This window comes from Pelodiscus sinensis, chromosome 3, assembly GCF_049634645.1.
Source record: "Pelodiscus sinensis isolate JC-2024 chromosome 3, ASM4963464v1, whole genome shotgun sequence".
Lineage (NCBI taxonomy): Eukaryota > Metazoa > Chordata > Testudines > Trionychidae > Pelodiscus > Pelodiscus sinensis.
Window position 1 is genome coordinate 97,242,447 of NC_134713.1, and position 24,587 is coordinate 97,267,033.

The 24,587-nt window shown below is 42.0% G+C and overlaps 1 protein-coding gene across 2 annotated transcripts in view; it reads left to right on the forward strand.

Moving 5' to 3' along the window:
• Positions 1 to 24,587, forward strand: part of LOC102446049 (uncharacterized) — a 45,171-nt gene that overhangs the window by 14,432 nt on the left and 6,152 nt on the right. The window contains exons 5-10 of one of the 2 annotated variants that reach the window (XM_075924250.1): positions 396 to 515; positions 1,648 to 1,730; positions 5,152 to 5,277; positions 6,501 to 6,546; positions 11,788 to 11,921; positions 16,823 to 16,951. In XM_075924250.1, the coding sequence (XP_075780365.1) occupies positions 396 to 515; positions 1,648 to 1,730; positions 5,152 to 5,277; positions 6,501 to 6,546; positions 11,788 to 11,921; positions 16,823 to 16,951 (638 nt within the window). The remainder of the gene's footprint in view (positions 1 to 395; positions 516 to 1,647; positions 1,731 to 5,151; positions 5,278 to 6,500; positions 6,547 to 11,787; positions 11,922 to 16,822; positions 16,952 to 24,587) is intronic. The other variant, XM_075924251.1, reaches the window with a different exon arrangement.

Here is a 24,587-nt window from a genome sequence, read left to right on the forward strand (position 1 = left end):
ATGAAGCCCGGGGAAATTCAAATCCCGGGCTTCATTTCCAAGTTAGTATGATTACATTAACCACCCTCCTTCGAACTAGGGTGGTAGTGTAGACATACCCATATAGTGTTACCTTTCACCTTCAATAGCCTAGGAGAGGTTTGTGTTCCAGCTATTCTGAATCACTAAATTTCATCTATGATTAACTATTTAAAATGTCTGCAGTTAGTATCTCTCATTTTGAGCTCTTTGGATTCACTCAGAGGCTACCAAGGGACTTTAACAAATAGTAAAAATTCAGATAAAAATCCCCCAAACTGGAATATTAGACTTCATTTTCAGGGTTTATTAGATTAATGGGAAGATGTATTGAAAGGACATTCTTTTTATTCTTTCTTGTGGCATGTTTTCCCCAGAGTCCAACCAGGAAGCCATCAGCTCAGCGGGAGTTGTACCCTTGCTGGCACTTGCCAACTCCTATGATCCTAGAATCCAGCAAAATGCAGTTGGAGCTATTCTTAACCTCACACGATCAGGTACTTTCAGGTTAATGATTTATCTACATATTGCCAAAAGCAAGTACCTTGCAACTAGAAACAGCCACATTTTATGCAGGATAGGCTGGGATAACTTTGGAATCCTGAAAACATGTTATTTTCTTGGTAGATGGCATTCATGATAATGACAACTTTGGCTTATTCTTTAAATGCAAAAAGCTTGGACTTTGATAGCTAATATACAGACCCACCTGTTAATAATTTGCAACAGCAAGGGCTTGATTATCAACCCAGTTGAATTAGAGTGCAGTCTGTTAAGAGATTACTCAGGAAATTGACAAAAATCACTTGCTTAAAAGCAGTGATTATTCTAGGAAAGAGAACTGTACTCATAACCTTGAGGGGCACTCTAAGGTAATCTCTTAAAATGGAAGATAACTGTGAACTACGGTATAAAGGTTTTAATGTATATCCTATATCCAAAATCTGGTGTTGCACATTATACATTAGGATCAGCATTATGGGCCTGCTCCTGTTTCATTGGATTGTTTGCAAGAACTTCAGCAGGAACATGATGTGTCCTTCTGTGATAGAAGACAATGTTATTGTTCATTAATTCTGAAACAAAATCAATGGAAAAATAATGTCATACAGGTCAATCCCAAGCATCAAAGATGCTATGGCCACGGCTGACATGCCTGCCCCCATTAGCTAAGTTGTGGGTAAAGAGTGAGAACTCTTACACATACACATTTGCAATGTATTGTTTAAAAAGATGTTTTATATGAAATAGTGAGAAATGGCTTATACCAGTGTGTCTGATCTCTTCTCAGCACTTCTAGTAATTTAATCTCCAACTTAAAAAATAACAAGGAAAACCTGTACGAGCGGCTTTCTGGTCATTATGGATAAAATGATTTTGTCTTGCTGTTGTAAACAAGCGATCCTTTAGCTCCCATGTAGACTTTGTCTTATCTGGAGTGTTAACTGCATTTTGGGATACATCTGGATGATCCTAGATCACTCAACACTGCCCAACAGTCCTTTTTACTCAGAAAGCCTTCACGATGTTGCAGCCATTTGGTTGAATGCTGAGGAAGGGGTGATCTACCCACTGGATCCTTGTGCACCCTTTCACGTACTAAAATGTGCCCTCTTTCTCACCTTGCAGAGAGGATCCAGAAAATCCTGTGCAAGGAAGGAGCCCTCCCAATTCTCATCCTGCTGCTAGAGTGTCCTGACTCAGAAGTACAGGTAGAGTTAAAACAAGCCAGAATTTGTATATAATAAAGCATATTACCTAATCCTGGAGCAAGAATAGCTGTTGGAATTAAAAAATACAGTGTAAGAACTGGGGGCTTCTCCAGGTTTTTGGGAATAGAGGAAAGGAAGGAGAAATAAGGAACACAAGGGGCTGCTGACTGTGTTTTGTTTTTACTTCAGTGAACCAATAAGTAATGGTGTCATAGCAAAATGCTGAATAGTTGTAGAAACGCTGCTTTGGGCATGCAAAATAGCTTCAGCTGCAATAGGAGAAAGCTGTTATGAAAATACACACACACACATACAAAGCTGGTGTAAAGGTACCTTTCTTTTCTCTAAGCAGAATAATAGATTTTATGCTTCCCTATTATCCTTTTGTGTCAGAAAAAGTTAATGGGGACTATTCATTATATTATTTTGTTGTTGATATAGTTGTTATATTACAACAGCACTTAAGAACTCCAGTCCTGGACCAGGTCCTCATTATGCTAGGCACTGTGGAAAAAATCAAGAGTTTATTATCTCAGGCCAAGTCTACACTAGGAGACAAAGTAGAACTATGCAACTCCAGCTACGTGAATAGTGTAGCTGGAGTCTACATACCTTAGTTCAAATTTCCACAGTGCCTCCATTGAGAGACGTTGGCAGGAGAAACTATCCCATCGACTTCCCTTATCTTCTAGTAAGTGGAGATGAGGTCTAAGTATAACACAAGAGACAATAGGCTGGTATGGAAGACAGCAGGAACACAAGGGGCTGTTGACTTTGTTTTGTTTTTACTTCAGTGAACCAATAAGTAATGGTGTCATAATAAAATGCTGAATAGTACAGGTCAGCAAGATAACCAATGATATCAGAACACCAGCTTCCTGTCAGTTGTTCTTTTATATATAAGATTTCAACTATTCCTTTGAGGGCAAACATACATCAGACCAGTTAAGCCTGGCTCTTTTTATTTTACCTCCACATTTTTATTTTCCCTTTAAAAGTTTTCCAATATTTTGGAATGTCATTTAAAAAAAAAAATCTTTTAGTTTGTTGTATGTAACAGCTTTTAAGTAACTAATAGTTTTCAAGTAATTAAATGAGTGTTACAAGGAGAACAGAGAAAAAAATATTTTCCTTAACTCCTGATGATAGGAGAAGTAGCAATGGTCTGAAAGCCTTTTAAGACCTAAAAATTATGGTACGATATCTTTTTCCTAATCAAGCAGAAACAACTAACAAAGTAGGCAAAAGAGGGAAAAAAACACCACCGTACAAGTTGCTCCATTCCACAAAGCCCGCCAACATGGATTAATATTTGCTGGGGGAAAATCTCTCCACGCCCTCCCTTTTTATATTATACAGTTTGGACCACATATATCCCATTTGTAATTCTATAGTGGCTTTACAAATCGCACCAGAATTTAATCAGGTCTATTGACATTAGTGACAGTCAAAATATTTTTGCCATTCCTTCAGGGACAGTTTGTGATATGTTCTACTGTCCCAAAATGCGTTTATCACATCATTCTGGTTGAATGTTTTTTTTTTTTTTGCTTTGCTGAATGTGACTTTAGCTGTCTAGTCAGTTAGTGCATGAGGAGTGCTCTCAGTCATAGCATTAATGCCTTTGACAGTGGGCAAATGCTTTTCCCATAGGTGTGATCCTATTGATCTCTCTTGACATGTCAGCACAATCATTCAAAGCTAATAAAGCAAGTTAGTATCTGCAGGAAGGAGTGCAGGCTGGTATACCCTCACCCCATGAACAGTTCTGTTCAATATAGCATGCATGAGTCCTGGAATTTTCCAGCTGCCTGACAAATACAGTCTCATATGGGAGTGAGGCAAGTTTTTATATGTTGCAACAAAGCTCCGAGACATGCTTCTTCTCTCTTCCGTCTACTTAGCATAGCTACTGCTAGTAACTCAAACTCAAATTCCTCGTAAGTAATTGCTAATTTCTTTAGTCGCATGAATATTTCTGCAGGGAAGCATCATGTCAAATTTTAAAGCACAGAACTGGGATTTAGGAGGTTTTGTCTCTTTTCCTAGCTCTGTTTTCAAGGACTGTTGAGGTCCTTGTATGGTGGATGCTATATAAATATGTGCCATGATGTCTAGCAGGAAACAAACTAGCTGCTGTGATCACTTTGCTAAGGGTGCATCTTTACTACAGGCTGGATTGATGGGCAGAGATAAATTGAGTGCTAAATGCTCTCCCATTGACTCTAGTATGCCACCAGAACTAGAAGAGTAAGCAGAGTTGACGGGAGAGCATCAGCTGTCAATTTATCACGGTGTCTTCACAATAGTAAGCAAACCTAAATATGTCGACTTTAGGTATGTTTTATGTAACTTGGGTCCATGTTACCGGAGACATGGCCTAATTTTAGCACATTTCGCTCAAGCAGAACTTTTGTGTGCATGTCAATCTGGCTTGGGAAGCACCCTCTCAGCTGCCGTGTAGATATTTCCTTAGACATGTACTGATATAACAGGTCAGAGAGTTTTATTTGTCCAATGGCTACGGAACCTTTGCTTCCTTGTACTCTTGGCTCTCCTTTGAATTCTGCCTAAAGCTTGAGCAGCTCTGGTCATAAAACACTGTCTCAGGGGAGCAATGTAAATATATTTCATAGCTCTGTGTCTATGCCAGGCTGTCAGTGTGCACATACCACTCTCTTTTGGTCACCCTCGTGCCTGTGTGCATCTTTTCACAGCAAGAGCACGAAGAAGTCATCCTTATCTTGCTTGAACTACCCTTTTTGCAGAAATGACACCCAGAATGTGTGAATTTGCTAGTAGATAAGGGGCCATTATATGAGACCATATTTGTGGGTTCTGACAAAATATTTCTTCCCTAATTGCAGTAAGGGGTGGGATTGGTTTTTTTTTATTTTTATGGTCTTATGTAGGGCTATTAACTGGACTCAGACACCAGTCCTGAGGTGTAGCCAGAAAAGAAGTGCCCCACTTAGAGTGAGCTGTACTAAACTGGACAGAGGAATTTTTGTCTCATGAATGCACTCCACCACATATGCCCCCCAAAACAACACACTCACTTTCTGATTTTCTATACACTTTGTTTCTTAAAAACAAAGAGATGTATGTCCTACATGTGAAATTAGAAGTTTTTGCATTATCATCTCAGCACTGCCACCAATTTCCCTATGGCTTTGGACCTGTCATAATAATCTCTGTCTCCGTTTCTCTCCATTCCACCCCCCTCAGTCAGCAAAATGTTAGGGTTAACACCTACCTACCTTGTTTTGGGATCTAGTCAATGTTTGCAAAGCATCTTACAGTTGAAAAGTACACACTTTTGTCAAATAAAAATCTAAGCCTTTCTCCTGTTGATTTTCACTGTATTGAACAAACACTGTCAGTGACATCTTCTCTCCACCCCCTTCTCTGCTCTCCTCAGTATTACAGTTGTACGGCTCTAAGTAATGTGGCAGCCAACTCTCAGCATCATGAAGCCATGTTGCGAGTTGGTGACAGATTACTTCTGCGGACACTCATTTCTCTCCTCTCTTCATCTGTGGACAAGGTAAAGTGAAAAAGGTGGGGGAGGGAAGTGTGCCAAAGATTTGCTGATCATTTTCCTGATATTTCTATAATTATGTATGCTATACTCAGTATGAAGAAGTTAGGATGCATTGCTTTACACTGTAATAAAGGTGCCCCAGGCAAATACAGAGGAGTCTCAAATGGTACTTTAGATCCCATAGCACGCAACTGAGGCACCTTCCTAGATGTGAGAATTTTCATACATTTCTGGCAAAGTTATAACTATTGATTGCACTTTTGCTTTGAACATCGAAATTGCCATAGAAACAAAGATGACCTGAGCTGCAGAGTTCAGATCTGGAGTCAAGTGTTCCCAAACTTCAGGGGTGATCACCTGCAGAGATTTGGTTTTGCTCATTGTAAGAGTTATAGGCTGTCACAGACTGTAGCAAGCACACCTTCCTGGCTGTGAGCTAGACTGCTCAGATGAATCTAAGCCCCGGCTATGCTGGGTGCCCAGAGGTTCTTGATTGGCAATTCTCAGGATGTATAAAATACATCCGTAGGGTACTGAAGGTTAGCAGAAGGCCTAAAAGGGACAAAAGATAACAGCTCTGAGTCAGCCTTGCTTTTTATCCAGTCTCATCTTTGACATTTATCCCAATCCAGATACTAGTGTTAGATGTTGCTGATTATTACTTGGAAACATCTCTTACTTTCTTAGACCAGAAGAATATTTATTTCTTTTAAAGGACTAAATGGGGGGGGGGGGGGGGGGGGGAAGCAAAGCAAATAAATGTGGTGCATTCATATCTGTACATATATGTGTTGGGATTAAGGGTATGGGATGCTGCTGCACCCCTGACTTTATGTAGTTTCCATCATAAAAAGGGTTTACTGTTTGGGTCAATGTTTCTCAGTACTCGCGCTATGCAAATTGTTCCAGCTTCCCTGTCTGGTCAGTTCATTTGACATTCCTGAGGTAAATCAGCACTGAGAATGCACTGTTAGATTCTGGGCACAGTGCTAAAATCCAATGGATATCGCTAATGTGTTTGACAATAATGAGAATTGATTAACAGGTTTGTGTGGCTAAGAATTAAGCTGGTGTTAATTCACATCAGTATGTACTGGCCTTCTGCAACCATTTCTGGAAATGAAACCCCAGAATAAACATTTTGTAGATAGTGTTTATTGGTTCATTTTAGCCAACAGAATCAGTTACTGGAGAGTTCACTTTTTTTTTTTATTGGGCACAACCAGGTTTCATGCCAGGCATGTGTTTGTCTGAGGAACTTGGCCACAAATGGTGAGTAATGTGTTTGGGAAATACTTATTTCTTTTTCCCCTTCTCCCCTCCCCTTCCTCATGGAGAGGAAAGTTGGTTGGGGAATTTCTTGCTTTTAGGAACCCAATTATGGCTGCTCCCACCAGGGTTCAGTACAGGGCAAGGGGAGCCCTTTCACCTCCAACACACCTGTCTAGGAGAAACCTATATTTTCTGTGGTTGGGGGTTGCGCTAGCTATCCCTGTCTTCAGTGGTCACAGGGCCAGAGAGGAATTGTCTGGGAAGGGTGTGGATAGAGTGTGAGATCACCGAATACTAGCAACTGATTAACACCTTCAGCTTTTTAAAGTGTAGCAAGACCTACTGCTAGTTATGCTCCCCTAGCATCCACAAAGCATAGAGCCCGAATAAGGGCAAGCGTAGATTGAAGTAGACATACGTGGGTCTGAGAGCAGTGGAGGCATGGCAGTGCATGCTTTGGCCCAGGCTGTACCAAGTCTACCTGGAATCCCGAGTAATTACCATTGCTAGCCATTGCAGAAGAGCATCTTGCTATGGCAGTGGCACCACTTCTCTGATACCTGTACTAGCTTAAAGTTGTCTGAGCTGCAATCACACCCTGTGACTTCAGTCCCCTGTGACTGGGTGAACTGGTTGAAACTATAGTAAAGAGCAGAACTGTTAGACACTTAGAACATAAGAACAGCCATACGGGTTCAGATCAAAGGTCCATCCAGCCCAGTATCCTGTCTGCCGACAGTGGCCAATGCCAGGTGCCCCAGAGGGAGTGAATCGAACAGGTAATGATCAAGCCATCTCTCTCCTGCCATCCATCTCCACCCTCTGACAAAGGGTGTTGGGGGAAGAGCCAACATGGTTTCTGTAAAGGGAAATCATATCTCACCAATCTTCTTGAATTCTCCGAGGTGGTCAAGAAGCTTATGGACAAGGGGCTTCCAGTGGATATAGCAAACTTAGATTTTCAAAAGACCTTTGACAAGGTCCCGCACCAAAGGCTCTTAAGCACAGTAAGTTGTCATGGGATAAGAGGGAAAGTCCTCTAATGGATCAGTAACCAAGTAAAAGATAGGAAAGAAAGGGGAGGAATAAATAGTCAGTTTTCAGAATACAGAGAAGCAAATAGTGGTATCTCCCAGGCATCTGTACTAGAACCTGTACCGTTCAACACATTCATAAATGATCTGAAAAAAGAGATAAATAGTGAGCTGGCAAATTTGCAGTTGATACAAAACTACAGGCAGTCCCCGAGTTACGTGGATCCAACTTGTGTCAGATCCCTACATACGAACGGGGCTTTTCTCGCCGCGGAGAACGCGGGCGGCGGGACCACCCAGACACAGCGCGGTCCCGCCGCCCGCAGTGAGAAAAGCTGCTCCGTGTCTCCCTGGTCTACTGGGGGACCCCCCCAGCAGACCAGAGAGACGCGGAGCAAAGCCACGGAGTATGCGGGCGGCGGGACCGCCGAGACACGCCGCCGGTCCTGCCGCCCGCGTCCTCCACGGCGAGAAAAGCCGCTCCGTGTCTCCCTGATCTGCTGGGGGGGAGGGGAACCACAGCTAGTGCACCCCCCCTCCCCCCAGCAGACCAGGCTTTTCTTGCTGACGCCTGGGGTAGAGCAGCTGGGGCGCTGCCGGGTTGGTCCCTCAGCGCCGCTCTTCGGTGCTACTGGACCAACCCGGCAGCACCCCGGCTGCTCTTCCCAAGGCGTCCCCAAGTCAGCCGCTGCTGAAACTGACCAGCGGCTGACTACAGGAAGCCCGAGGCAGAGAAGCTCTGCCTCGGGCTTCCTGTAGTCAGCCGCTGGTCAGTTTCAGCAGCGGCTGACTTGGGAACAGGGGCGGATATACGGCAGGGAGAACGGGGTGGCCGCCCCGGGCCCCGCGCTTCAGAAAGCCCCACGCATGCGCCGTGGCGCCGCTGTGCATGCGCATGATGTCACTGCACATGCACCGTGGCAAAGGGGGGCCCCGCGGAATTATGCTGCCCGGGGCACCACAAAACGGTCATCTACCCCTGCTTGGGAACACCTGGGGTAGAGCAGCTGGGGTGCTGCCGGGTTGGTTCTCGTAGCGCTGAGGTGTGGCGCTGCGGGGACCTACGGGGACCTACCCGGCAGCGCCCCAGCTGTTCTGTCCCAGGCATCCAGATTCAGCCGCGGTTGAAACTGATCAGCGGCTGATTCCAGGAAGCCTGGGGCAGAGCAGCTCTACCTTGGGCTTCCTGTAGTCAGCCGCTGGTCAGTTTCAACAGCGGCTGAATCTGGACGCCAGTTCCGACTTACATACAGATTCAACTTAAGAACAAACCTACAGTCCCTATCTTGTACGTAACCCGGGGACTGCCTATATTCAAGATAGTTAAGTCTAAAGCAGACTCTGAAGAGTTACAAAGGGATGTTACAAAGCAAGGTGATTGGGCAACAAAATGGCTCATGAAATTCAGTGCCATTTGATAAATTCAAAGTAATGCACATTGAAAGATATAATCCCAACTATACATACAAAGTGATGGGAGCTAAATTAGTTGTTATTACTCAAGAAGGAGATGCTGGAGTCATTGTGGATAGTTCTCTGAAAATATCCACTACAATGTACACCAACAGCCAAAAAAGCCAACAGAAGGTTACGAATTGTTAGGACAGGAACAGATAAGAAGACATCAGTTGTTATATATAATAAGACAAAAATATCATATTCCCCCATGCTATATAATTCCATGGTATGCCCCCATCTGAATTACTGCATGCAGATGTGATCACTCAATCTCAAAAATTTATACTGGAATGGAAAGTGCTCAGAAAAGGTACAGAAAAGATTCCTTATGAGGAATGATTAATAAGACTGGGACTTTTCAGCCTGGAAAAAAAAGATTACTTATAGGGGTAATGACAGAATCTCTTAAAATCATGACTGGTATGGAGAAAGTAAATAAGGAAGCATTATTTACTCCTTTCCATAATAGAAGTAGGAGTCACCAAATGAAATTAATAGGCAGCAAGTTTAAAAGGCTAAGGTTATAACAGGGTTCAAAAAAGAACTAGATGAATTAATGGAGGATAGGTCTATCAGTAGCCAAGCTAGGCAGGTATGGCATCCCTAGCCTCTGTCAGAAGCTGGAAATGGGTGACAGGATAGATCACTTGATGATTGCTTGCTCTGTTCATTCCCTCTGGGGCACCTGGCAGTGGTCATTGTCAAATGACAGGACACTGGGCTAGATGGACCTTTGGCCTGACCCAGCATGGCCATTCCTATGTTCTTAGAATGTCTCTTGAGATTGCTACTTGGGTAGATTGCCACTGCTTCCTCTTCCTGAGCACGGCTTTGCCTTTCATGAAGCATAATGTAACCTTACACATTTGCCATTTAAACCTTTTATACACGTATGACGTTTTTAAAAGACACACATAGTCTGAAAGAATGTGAAAAGGATCCTGACACCCTGCTGTGCAGCAAAGTGCTCTAGAGCAAACCTGTGTCTAGAATGTCTAGGTGGGCGTCTCACATACAGAGTGAATCTACTAAGATCTCATGATGGGAATTTTTTGCTCTGCTTGTACTAGTCCAAAAGTGTCACTGTCTTCTATGACTTCAGTAGAGGCTCAGACTCCATCTGCTGGCTGTTTGAAGGACACACACACTGCCCAAAAAGTATGAGCACAAAACAGGTACAGTGGCAGACGTATAAGAACCTAAACAGAACAGAATTTTCCCTACCAGGATTAATGGGAGTTTTATTTCCAAACCCTGTAACATTTGCATGTTGCTTTCTGTGTGGCAGAAGGCCACAAGAGTGTTGGCCAGTGAAGGATGCACAGCAATAATTTCCATTAGTCTTTCACACTAAAGAAATAACTGGGGATCTAAATCAGGAAAGCAGATGTATTTCTATGATGACATTTACACTGTACATAGTTTATAAAGTGATTTGGAGAATTCAGGATGAAGGCCTGTATAAGCATACATTATAATTACAACTTTCTCTGCAACAATCATTGTAACTAGCTGTCTAAAAATAAGCACTGGTCTGTGATAGTGCAGAGATATAAGACCAATTGTACATGTGTCTAGTAGATCACAACTGGTTCCATCCTGCCACCTCCTTTTTGAGATGCCACCTATACCCATCCATCACTTAAACATCCCTAGTGTGATTATTGTTCCTGCATGATTCATCATGCTCTACATCTCTGACGTGGGCTCAAGGTGTTCTCTTTGATAATCTTGATTTTGATACATTAGTGTTCTAAATCATGAAACAGGTGTCATTTTAATTTGGGTTTACAAATTTTTTAGGGCAATTCTCATGAGCCATTTCTTATGCATCGCCCGTGTATTCTACATCTAAAATGAGTACTTCACTAGTACTTACTATTTAGTGATATGCAATTTAGTTCAGTTGATAGGAAACTAATTTGAAGAACTCAGTTGATCCACCCATATTGCCCTCGCAGCTCCCTGCCTGCCTTCAAGTTTGTTCCTCCAGAGCTGCCAAACTGTGTGTTTGTCTGTGGTATGACAAACAAGCCCTTTCCCTTCTGTGTCAATTTGTCTAAAAGCCACGTGACCACATCTCCAACCTAAATTCTCTCTCTTGGGAAGAGATGTTCTTCCACTATATAAGACTGAAGAGCAAATTGGAGCAGTTTCTTGGCTTGGGAGGAAAAGAAATACAATTTTGGGTACTTTTACTTTGGGACAGGAACCAGGCCTGTCCTTTTCCAATGTCTTCAAAATTGCTTTAAAATTACAAAATGGGAATCAGAAGATATGTAGTGTTCTTCCAATGAATCAAAGGCCAGAATCATCTCACTCCATCCTTTTGTACCAGGCCAGCAGTGGCAGGGGGTACTAAGACAATGGAAAAATGGTTGAGACAGGCTCGATCTCGATCTGCACACACACATACACACCTTAGCTCATGAATTTTAACTCAGTCCGGAAAATTCATTTCAACAAGGCAGACAAGACCTAAGTGCTTTCAAAGCTATATTCAAACCTGGATCCACACTGCTCCTTTGGGCACAGTGTTGCTTGAGGGTGACAGAACAGATGAAGCTTGATTTCTATAACTTGGTAAAATGCAATTTGGCCTTGTCTGGCCAAGGAGGGAGAGACATAGGTAGATAGACTAACTTACGACAGAATGGTTTAACATACATGAAGATAGCACCAGAACTGTGCCACACACCTTTTAACAACATTTTACCTCACTCTGAGCCACTGTCATTCTTCCAAACAGTAAACATTCAGGCGGAGATCATTGCTATGGACATCCTGCCCAAGCTGCTCACTCTTCTTGCATCTAACAATTCAGATGTTCAACAAGCTTCTGTTGCACTCCTCTGGATATTATCTCAGCACCCAGCTAACCAGGTAGGGGCGATAGTTGCTGAATAGCAGGGCCGGGAGAATAGTTTTCGTCACTGCCTGGGATAAAACTTTTAATTCCCTGTAACTAAGTAATGTTACGGCACAAATGTTAATGTTGCATATAGTGAACTAAAAGACTTGCCCAGGTCCCTCAGGACAGGAGGCTGGCAGTGTGGGTGGTGCAGGAGTCAGGGCACAGCCTCAGGGGGTATGGGAGGGCAGGGGCAGAAGGCTTGGGGAAGTGGGGGTGCGAGAGTGAAGACTGGGGGGGTGAGAAGGGGCTCAGGGCAGGGGGTCCCATTTGATGGGGCTTTCCCATCTCCGCCGCCATACTCTGCTGACTACTACTCTGGAAGCACGGCAGGGCTAGGATGAATAGCAGGACACAGAAACAGTGCGCTGAGACAGTCCGGGGAAGGAAGCTACTTTTAGCTACAGGGCTTGGCATAGTAATATTGTCAGGGCCTGTCAGCATCTGGCCAGTGGAAGTTCAAATGAATTAATCTCCTTTGAAGAAGCACTAAACTAAAGTAAACTAAAGCCACTTTACTTCTGTTTGAGAGCATCCACACCAGGGTGAAGATGCTTTAATTGTCCTTTTGTGGGCAAACCATTAGTTAGGATTTGGCTATTTTTGTTCAAGGCAAACAGCACCGCAGTGAAACGTTATTGCTAATGCCTGAGAACCTGAAAACAAAATCGATTAGACAGAGACTATAAAAACAAACAAAATGCAGTAAGAAATACAAAAATAAACAAAGTATAAGACAATGAAAACCGACCATCTCTACAATAATTTCCATTACAATAGCTAAGGATTCACTAGTAATTTGAGTAAGGAAAATTTAAAATAGGATTTTTAAACTAACAACCTATTAAAACAGTTTGCATTTAAGGACGTCGACAAAAGTGGAAGCCTATCATATGATGTAGCTTTATATAGTAGTGACAAGATAATCTGACCACCCACGGCTTCTTTTAGGGGCTTTTAGTGACTAATTACTGAAATAAATTCATGCTGGCTCAAAACTCCCACAGGGAACTGCAGACCTGGTGGTTTGTACATCAATTAATCTTGCACATACAGCATAGTATGGGCAAAATTATGCCTCCTACAATTCAGTGGTGTTCTGGGAAAGGAGAAAGGGTGCAGTGCCCAAGCAGAAGTGCCTGGAGATATAATGCCTTTCAAAAGAATTGTGCATATTATTTATTTGAATTGCCTTAACACTAGGGGGTTCCAGTCATGGATCTGGGCCCCATTGAGTGAGGTGCTGTAAATACAGAATTAAAAGTCAGCCCCCTCCCCAAAGTTTACACCGGGGTGGGGAACCGGATCCGGCCTCTAGCTCAGGGCTCCTCCCCAGTCTTGGCAGATCTGGAGCACAGAAAATCTACTGGCTTGGGGCCCCACTAGGCTCTGGTGTGCAAGGGGAATGTGGGGAGTGTCTTTCTTCTCAGTTGGGGGCCACGTCAGTGAGGGTTTAATTTTTTTGTTTGTTTCTCAGTTGTGCGTGGCCCCCCCCCGACTGATTTTTCTGTGGGTCAGTGGCCCCCGACCCAAAAAAGTTTCCCCACCCCGGTTTACACTTTAAATAAGTGAAATCACTGGGGTTACTGAAGTGTTACTCAATATGAGGAATCATGTCAGAATTTTACCTCAGTAATAAAGCTGTTAATTTTACAAGAAAGAGCTTCTTGCAGTTCAACCTGCACTTCCCCCACTCCCACTCCCTATATATATATACAACCAACTCCTTCATGGCTTCTGAAGTACGTGTATATCAAGGATTTCAGCCAAACCCCCAGTCACATGAAAGACACATGCTGGCTATGCACAGCTGGAACAGCCAACATAACCAAAGGTTCACAGTGGTTACATCAACAACAAAACTATCAAACCACACCCAAGAGGGGAAGGGTAATACATGGGTCTGTGATGGGACACTTGGAAATGAAATGTCATCTGGTGAGAAGCATTTGCATTTTGAAATTTATTTTAGTAAGCAAACATCATTGTCACTGACTGTTGAATGTTGCTTCATTGTGAGATTAAACTTATAGTATCTAGACCAGGGTCTGATCCATTGTTCCTTTTCTCGCACTCCCACCCATCCAGCCTATTTTTCAGCTCTTTTCAAGGTTTCCTTCTGTAGCCTGACCTGAATTCTGAATGAATTAGAGAAGGACTGTTCCCTGGGAACTGCTGTAGGAAAACAAACTGCGGAACAAAGCTAACATTTACAAGTAAATGAAGTAATGCTTGAGTCATTACAAATACTACCCAATATACAATAGGGTAAAATTCATCTGCCCTTTGGTTACCGTGGATTTGATCAGATGGAATGTTCAGTGGAGCGTCATTCCTTAACAGAAAGCCACGCTGTGATTCACCGGCTTCTAACAGAATACTGTATTAGTTTCCGTACTGCAAAGAGAATTTTGTTCAGTTCTGTCAAGGGCTATCCAACCCCAAAGCTCTAATAGGTTTAATAATAATAAACAGCCTTTTCAGTCCAAGGTGAAGCCCTGGTTGTTAAAGCAAGGGATAAGGACTTAGAACATGTGGTTTCTAGTCCCAGTTCTGCAACTGACCTGCTGTAGGATACAAAATAACTTTGCTTCTCTTCATCTCAGTTTCACCATTTGTAAAATGGGAAAAATATTTATCCTTGCTAGCACTCTTCATTGAGGCTCTCAGAGTGCTTTACAAAGGCAAGGCATTAAAATGATAAACAACATTTGCTGCTAGAAGGCTTTCTCTGGCCATTGTAGATTAGGATCTTTTTTCAGTTCAAACTACTACATCTGGGGAAGAAGCTTGGCCAATACTCATCTGAATCTGTTCACTCATCTTCCACTGAGAATGTTGCCTCTGAGGCTCTCCTTCACTGAACGGGGGATTGCAATAATGAACTTGGAATGTGGGTCTCACTCATATAATTGCAAAATACTGCCAGGCCCCATGAAAATGTAGCACTCTGGTGAGAAGCATTTGCATTTTGAAATTTATTTCCCATCAGATGGGATAGTGATCAAATATATGTTCTACATAGATGAGGGAGATTGGTAGTGAAGCCATCATGTGTATGGGAAGAATTCATTTTGGCTATGTCTAAACTACAAGCCTCTTTTGAAAGAGAGCATCTAGACTGCAACCACTTCTTTCAAAAAAGCAAACCGCTTTTTCAAAAGAGAGCACCCAGGCAGTCTGAATGCTCTCTTTTAAAAAAGCACTGTTTGCATTCAAGAATGCCTTTTTTCAAAAGAGCACTTTTGAAAAAAGGAGTTATTCCTCATAAAATGAGGCTTACCGAGTTCAAAAAACTGCCACGTTCTTTCGAGTTAATTTTGAAAGAACGCGGCGGCAGTCTTGATGCAGGGGAAGTTTTTTCGAAAAAAGGTTACTTTTTTCAAAAAAACCCTGTAGTCTAGACACACCCTTTTAGTCTGCACTCTACTACTACCGCTACTGCTGATTCAAGTTGGGAGTTGCTCTGCTGAAGTCAATTTGAGTTACACAGGTTAAAAAAAAGGGGTCAGAGATATAGTATCCAATTCCAAAATGGTCTTTACAGGTAACTGAACACATTCTGGGTAGCTAACTTTAGGAGAGTTATATCTATGAAGGAAGGGAAACACATCATCAGATAAATTCACAAGCATATATGTGTATATACCACACCCTGATTGAAATCTAACATGTAAACATCTGAGCTTATTAAGATATATTTTGTTCCTTGAGTTTAACCACTGTACTGTACCTTTGGTTTTATTTTCTTCCATGGTTTGCTTCAGCATTTCAACTCGTGACTATGTTTGGAATGGAAGAATCGGAAAACGTCAGCCACTGTCAAGTGAAAATAGCCCTTATGTAACAAACTGCACATCAAGAAAGATATAATTTAAACTTAAAGACCTCTAACTTTAACACTGCTTCAATGAGCCTGACATTTCCAAAACTCCAGCGTAACATCTTTCACCTTGGAATGCATACAGGGTTAAAGATTTAGTACATACTTGTTAAGTTGCCTCATAAAAGACACACATTGTTGATTTTACACAAAGCACTGTCAAAAGCCCAAAACAAACAGGCTGAAAGAACAGAGACACGTCTTCTTTGCTAACCTCTTAGCTACAATATGATTTTAGGTATTGCTTGCAACTCTGGGTCTGATCCAGAGGTCACAGATGTCATTGTGAGAGTTTCTCCACCAAGTCACAGTTCACCTTACTGAAAAATAGTTCACATTAATACCAGGGGGACGTGGTGGCCAGAAATTCCAAATGTGGTGTCAGGGTTCAATCCCATTGGTATTAGAGAAACCTGGAAGTTCAGCAAGAGGTAAGCTTGCTGAAAGGCCTTAAAATATCAAAAGGAGAGGAGAGGAAACTAATGTACATTTTTGAAAAGGTCTTTTAAAAAGGAATTTCAGGAATATGATATTCAAGAGCACATGATCACAAATAGTCTGTTTTAAAACAAATCAAATTGACCATATCTGTAAGCAAAGGTTGCTTAATGAACTACCTCTTCTATTTACCATTACCTAGAGCAATGCCCTTCTCATCCACAGTCAAATTTTCCCTTTGGTTACTACAGCCATTGATTAGCTGCCACAGTAATATTTAAGAAGTATTTGATAGGATTTGTCAGCTGAAAATGGGGATTCTCAGCCAGCATCATTGGACCAATCACCTCATCCCTCCAGCATGTTTGGTGTAACAGGAGTGGGTTGCAATTTGAGAACTAGGGTATGAAACTGCAGCTGTGCTGCAATTAGCTTAAAACAGTTTAGTCATGCTCTGCTTTCAGAACTGGGTAGTCCTATCAATGACATCACATCACATGCTTTATCACAGTCATTATCAAAAGCGACTGAATGGCTTGTTGCTCTTTGCAGGACACTCTAATGCAGGAAGAGGTGTTGCAGAACCTGGGGGTGCTGCTGTTAACTTGCCAGAAAGACCCAGCGATTGTTGGTCTCACAGCCTGTATAATCAAAAATCTGAGCCTTTTCAAAAATGTACAGGTGAGTACCAGTTTTTCTTCTCAGAATTATACCCTGGAAGGCTGCACTTCTAGCTATATCAAGTAAGAGTTTCTCACACCAAAAAAAGGTTTTTAAAATTATATGAAAATAAACGGACACCACTCTAGGCCTGCTCCTGTTCCCACTGAAGTCAATGGCAAAACTCCCAGACCATGTCTAAACTACGCGGAAGATCAATACTGCCCCAGTCAATCTTCCAAGGTTCAATGTAGCGGGTGTAGCCTAGAGCTCTAGATCAAACTCACTGGACACTCATGTCAGTGCGGTACTCCTGCTCCTCATGAGGAGTAAGGGAAGCCAATGGGGGAGGGACAGCTTAGTGGTTTGAGCACTGGCCTGCTAAAGACTGGGCTGTGAGTTCAATGGTGGGGGGAGCCATTGAGGGATCTGGGGCAAATCTGTCAGGGATGGTACTTGGTCCTCCTGTGAAGGCAGGGAACTGGATTTGATGACCTTTTATGGTCCCTTCCAGCTCTGAGAGAAAGGAGCAACAACAACAAAAAAAGATATACCTGTCAACCTCCTACTATGTCGATGGCATGGAAATGCAATGCAAGATATGGCAACTCCAGCTACATAATTAACATGGCTGGAGTTGCATATCTTACTTCACCTTCTGTGAAGTGTAGACCAAGCCCCAGAGTGTACAAGTGGGCCGGATCCAATGCGCCATACTAAAAGTTGTCTCTTATTTCTGTTCTCTTTGTTACAAAGTATTAAATGCTGTGAAAGAACAGCAATGTTTAACTTGTCATACAGACCAGTGACAGAGCCTCCAGTGACAGAGCCTCACAGTTCAAGTAGCTACATTTTTCATTTAGTGCAGTGATACTCAGACTTAGTTCAGGAGCCAAATTAGTGATCAGCATTATCCAGAAAAGCCATAGTAGAGGGAATTCACTGGAGCCAGTGCTTGGGGGGAGTTGGCTTTTAAGCTGGCTCCCTGCAAGCACCAGCTCCTGCCTGTCCCCACTGCTGCCTTTGATACAGAGGCAGCAGCACAGGGCGGCAGGTGGCTCTGCAGCTCAACCAATGAGCCGAGGCTTATTGGTTAATTGTGTAAATGGCTATACACTAACATCCCTAATCAGATATACACACGCACATTGGGCTACCCACATTCTCCATGCTTGCTTAATCAGCTGCCATGTGACCCAAATCCTCCCATTTCAAAGTAAATTTTTTCTATGTCATAGATCATTGTATGGTTCCAACTCATCCTAGGTCTACTCCTCTTTCTTGTTGGATTTTCTGGCTCCAACTGAGAGCCATAATCGTAGTTGGTTATGATCCATTCATAACACATGCCCTAGTCATTGATGTCTTTTCTTACAAATTATTTGTATTAGAGACTTCACTTTAGCCAATTTCCTGTCCTCAACCTTTGTTTTTCTCTTAGCTTCCTCATAATATTCTCCTCGAGCACTTATGATGAAAGTGCTTCATGTAACTTCTGAGCATCTATTTTCTTAAATTGCCAGGTTTTACTGCTGTAGGTTGCTATGGCCACAACGATGGCTGACTAGATGCTTAGTTTTGTATGTAAGGATATGGTAATAGATTTCCAAATGCTCTTAAGTTTACCGAAGGCTGGTTTTGCTTTGCCAATCCTTATTCTTATTTCCTCAGAGCACGTACCACCATCTTGGCTTGTTGTGCTTCCAACACATTTGAATCCATCTAACCTCTCTAGCTGTTCATTGCTGATTTAGATGTTTAAAGCCATATCTCCAATTTTATTCTCACAGCAAAATGACCGAGCAAGTATTAGTTTATCAACTTTAATTGGCTAACAACATAGTGAAAGCATCTTGATTGGTTAATAATTAAATTCCACAGTTTTTTAATATCACATGCTGCAAAGAGCCACAGCTGACACATTAAAGAGCCACTTTTGTGGCTCACCAGCCTCAATCTGGGTATTACTGGTCTAGATATATATATATATATATTAGCAGGGAGGTTTCAGGCAAAGAGGAATTAAGGTTTTGTCTACACAGCCAAATGTAAAGCACTGCTGAGGCAGCATTTTATTGCAACAGGGAGGTAAACCACTTCCACAAGGGGAGAAGCTAACAGCACTGGGAGCCTGTTTACACTGGTGCTTTACAGCACTGTAACATGCTGTGCTTGGAGAGAGGGCTGTTTTTTAGACACCCAAGTGAGAATATTACCGCAGAGTGAAGTGGCAGTATAGATGAGCTTTATGTGATTTGCCAAATTCAACCAGAAGGTATGAGGCAGAGTGAGAACTGAATCCTCATCTTCAAAATCCTAGTCCAGTGTATTAAGCACAAGAGAATCCTTCCTTTTCACACGGGATGTCTGTGGCTAAATATTTATTCCTGTGTTTGGATAGCCCTCCATTCATCCACTGCCTTTCTGCTTGTCCAAAAAAGTACACAAGCCCCAGTCAAAAAAAACCAAGATTCTTGCAAGGGAGCTGGAAACAATTTGCATAGTGCAGGTGCTAAGAGCCATTGAACCAAACTGTAAATGAAGGTTATTCAACTTCGGAAGCCCGAGGGGCCACAACGATACTCAGAGCACATGCCGAGGGCCACAATTTAAGCATAATTGCATATACTTGCAAATACATATGCAAATATATGTAAATAGCTTCTATCACACTGATGGGCATGAATACAAAGATTAAGGCAAGATTGCAACAGTACACAGGTCCCATTTAAGTCAGTTCTGTTGATATTAATAAAATGCAATATTTACCCAATTTTCTACCCACATGACAGCATTTTTAATGAGCAATGACAGTCCAGGAATTTAACTACTAAAACACATATCAACAGAAGACCATTATATTGACTCGCCATTGTGGTGTGTATTCCTAGTGGAAGCCATATTCAAAGGATCCCACCTACAGGCCGTGTGCTGAGCCCTGCATAAACCCAAATTACACTGCAGGCCACAAACAGGCTGCAGGCTGCATGCAGCCCACGGGCCACATGTTGAGTAGCCTTACTGTAAACCCTGTATACAGTTCTAACACATAGGGAGCCTTAGATCTCTCAAACCTTTCCTAAGTCCCACCATTTTTTCCTTCTAGAAAATTCCTTAAGTCCTCCTTCCTGGCCAAAAAGCCTACAAAAAGCCAAGACTTTGTAGATCTCATAGGTCAATGATTGAACAGGTTCAGAAACAAAGCTAGCATAGGATGCCATGCTTTCTTCTTGGGGCCTTCAGTGCTTTGTAAAGCTTTTTTACAACTCTTCTATTAACTTCCCGCAAGATGAAGGATGCTTCAATACATAAATTTTTAGAGTTACTCTGCCCTTTCAAGTGGGCAAGTGTAGTTTGTACTCTTCTGATTGGAAAAGCCTATAGCACATTTCAATAATTCTTCTAATTATACAGTAGACATTAACACTGAGCAAATTCCACAAACTCCTTCAAATTCTAGTTTCATGCATCTAAGCCAAGCTGTTTCTTGATAGCCCAAGAGGTGAACCATTGAAGATTAGAAGCACGGATTTGGGGTATTGGCATCCCTATAAAGGGAGATTTAAAAGTCTGAGATTAAAAGGGGGCTCACATCAATGGTTCAGATGAAAAGAAGTTATATCAAGTAATGTATTACTTATAACTGTCAAGATGCCTATAACCATCTGCATTGCCTGATACAACTCCAGCTCTGGTGAAATTTCCATCCATGAATTCAATTTCTCACCCCTTTCCTATTGAGAATCAGTACTCTTGGGCCATCTTCCTACTTTTAGGTGGAAATACAATCACATTATCCAGAAACAACTCCACTGGCTTCCCATTTAATCCAGTTTTATTTTTTTTCTCCTTGTTTTTGAAAGACTTCTCTGTACCTGCTTTACTCTCTGTCCTTCCTCCAGCAGTTGTGTTGCTTCCTTTCTGTCTCTGCATATAACCTGATTACTTCTGGTGCAAGAGTCTTCTTCTCTGCAGCTCAAGTCACATTTTTCTGCCTCACTGACTTTCCTCATTTTAAACCTGGAAACCAACTTTTCCTTCCTTTTCTGCATCTTAATTTCTCCTTCCTACTATTTTCGTTCTTCATTTAACCTTATAGAGTAGAGCATGTGGTACAGTTTATTATGAGACAAACACTGCAATATAAAACAAAGCTGTTTTTATTATAAATAGAGAAAATTAGTCTTGCATTCCTCTTTCCTGTCTTCATAACACAAGACATCATTCACTGAATCTGGAAGATGCATGTGAAAGAAAGACATTGATGTAAACATAAGGAATTTGCTATTGCTGAACATTGGGGCAAATATCTTAGCAAGATTCAAACAGATTAGAAATCTGAGTGTCTAATAACCTGCTCAGATACAACGTATAATATAAATAAGGTTTCACAGTTCTCATGGTTCAAGGCAGAAAACTGATCACAAGTTAGGGACAACAAGAGAATTTCCCCAGACCATATTTTATGACAATCAGTTTTCTTGTCATGAACCCAGCCTGATCAGAGTCTAGTAGTTCATGTGTTCAACAAGCATTGATGTTACAGATCACCAAAGCAGAGCTACCAAGAACAGCTATGGCTATTCCCTATAACAGACAAACACATTCTTCTGAACTGAAGCCCTGGAGGAAGAGTAAAGGAAGGACCTCATTTTCAAAGTTTGCATTTTAGAAAGAGATATGTTGATAATTTTGGCTAACAATTGTTCTCTGATGAAAAGAGGATCATTTCATTTTTTAAATGCTTTGTGGGTCATTTTAAAAATGTTTAACATTTTTACCACACAGACTAAAAGTGTTGTTACTCTGCCCCAATGCACGTGTGACCCAGCTGACCTTACTAGTAGTGTCTCATTGTCCATCCTGAGGAATTGCCTGGAAACCATTTAAAGGTGTTTGTCACATGAAAAACAAAACCAAACAAAACCTTTGTCCCAACAGGATACTCAAGTGTTGTGGCTGAGCTTGAAAAGCAAAGTCTTGAACTAACCTGGCCCCCCTCAGTCTGTGAGCAACCAGGAAAAAAAATATATGTATAAAAAAATCATGTTCAAAGGCTAAATATACATTTGTTTTGCCTGGAAGTAAGCCAGCTCCCTGACTGAGTTATAGAGCATTTCCCCCATATAGCCTTTTTCTGCACTCTGCAGAAAATTTGTCTTTCTGGCTATGTCTACACTGCACAATTATTTCAGAATAAGATTTTCCGGAATAGTTATTCCGAAATAGCTTATTTCAAAATAGCATTTCTACACTGCAGGGAAGCCTCAAAATTTGTCTGAGGCAGGGCTCCCTAATGTAGACATGCTATGTCAATTCAGGGCCCTGGTGAGGGGCTATTTCAAAATAGCAGAAGTAGAGTGTCTAACATGCCTTATTTCAAAATAACTATTTCGGAATAGGCGTTATTCTTCGTAGAATGAGGTTTTCAAAAGTTGGAATAAGCCGTCTGTTATTCTGAAATTTTTTCAAACTAACGGAATTGCTGTATAGACGCTCGCAGAGTTATTTTGGAATAACGGCCGCTATTCTGAAATAACTTTGCTGTGCAGACACAGCCTCTGGCGGAAAGGATGAACAACTACTTATGAGTCTTAGACCAGTAAGTGTTTCAAATAAGTAGGCTGCTCCTTCTGTTGTCTGGCAGGGGTCAGCCATGAGAAGGAAGCTGGAGCAGATCCTGCCCTTAGATAAGACTTCTGCGTTCTCTATCACCTGACTAATTCATGAACTGTAGAGCTCCCCTCAGGCACTTAGCTGGGAAATCTCAGTAACTCGGTCCCTCTCCCACCCTTCTGCCTCAGCCAGACTCTGACCCTCCAAGTCCAAGATGGGAAACCCTTTTCCCTTCAGGCCAGCCCTTCTCTGTAGCAAAACCATTGTTTTACTGATACACCTCAGATTTCAAGACAATCACAGTTAATGACTTTTGTGTTAGCTCTTCACAGAGGTGTGAAGCATTACCATAAGATGCTCTTGATCTATCCTTGACATCTCTAGGTAACTACACTGACATGCTCAAAATGTAGGTCACATTTCAGAATGGTGATTATGCTGTCAAGTTAAGGTCATGTTTTATGAGACAACACCAACCCATTACAACTCATCCTTGCTACCATTGTTCTTTCAGCAAGGAATCCAGCTAGTGCTAATCACTTGTTACCTTCTCACAGCTGAGAAAAGGAACTCCCGCCCATTCACATGTTAGGAAATCCACCTTTAGGAACTACCAGATCTGACCAGGGTCTGAAGGTTGGAATGATGATTCCTCAAGCCTCTTCCAGTAACCTGGAACTATGCTTGTGGCCTAGCCATGCTAATGGATTTTTTTCTTTTAGTGAAAAAACTATGGCAGAGGGTGGATTTCACAGCCCTTGGATTTAGAAGAACTTGTATTCAAGGAAGAACTGTTAAAAAAAGTTTCACTGGATGCTAATTTTACTGTGCATACCCTGCTGGCACAAAACACCACAATAGCACTAGAATCCTATGATACTTTTTACTATTTTTTCCGTTTGATAGATACAGTTCTCTGCAAAAGAATGTCCTTCCAAGCCTCAAGGGCCGTGAGACTCTAAAGGTAGTTATGGATAAATGTGTTATGTGATTTAAAATATATTTTTCCAACACTGCACCTTAAGGGAAACTGATGCCCAAAAATATGTTTGAGCAATTCACAATTTGAATTGATATGATAGAGGTATATAAAATCATGAGTGGTGTGGAGAAGGCCGATAAAGAAAAGTTATTTATTAGTTCCCTAAATAGAAGAACTAGAGGACACCAAATGAAATTAATGGGTAGCAGGTTTAAAACAAATAAAAGAAAGTTCTTCTTCACACAGCATGTAGTCAACCTGTGGAACTCCTTGCCAGAGGAGGCTGTGAAGGCTAGGACTATAATAGAGTTTAAAGAGAAGCTAGATAATTTTATGGAGGTTAGGTCCATAAAAGGCTATTAGCCAGGGGGTAGGAATGGTGTCCCTGGCCTCTGTTTTTCAGAGGCTGGAGAGAGATGGCAGGAGACAAATCGCTTGATCATTGTCTTCAGTCCACCCTCTCTGGGGCACCTGGTGCTGGCCACTGTCAGTAGACAGGATACTGGGCTAGAAGGACCTTTGGTCTGACCCAGTACGGCCGTTCTTATGTTCTTATGTAATGCAATATGACATTGCAAGGCTTAGCTGCATATACAGAGCTATCATGTCACCTGCCTTCCTCCCGCCAGGGAAGCAGTGCTCCCTTGCTGTTTCATTCAGTAAGGCCACACCTAAAACACCTTCTAGAGATCTGGGCATTTGAATGCCAGAAAGTCGCCAAAAATGTGGAGGTAATTCTGAGAAAAAACAATAAGCTTCTGTGTTGTGTGGCATACAGTAATTCACTATACTGACTTTTTGGTCTGCATCAAAACATCAGCACACGATGACCTTGCAATAAAATACATCCCAACACAATGACTCACCACATGACATTTTTTTGGCTCTACAAATGATCTGAGATCCTGTAACTTCAAGCTTGCCTTCTCTCCCACCAAAGTAATGCATCTTGTCTATCATGGATAAGCATGTGGCAATTGTTAGCAGTCGCCCACTTTATCCTTAGTATGCGGATTAATTAGTTCATGTATGTGAAGGCTTTGGGATTTACAAAGCACT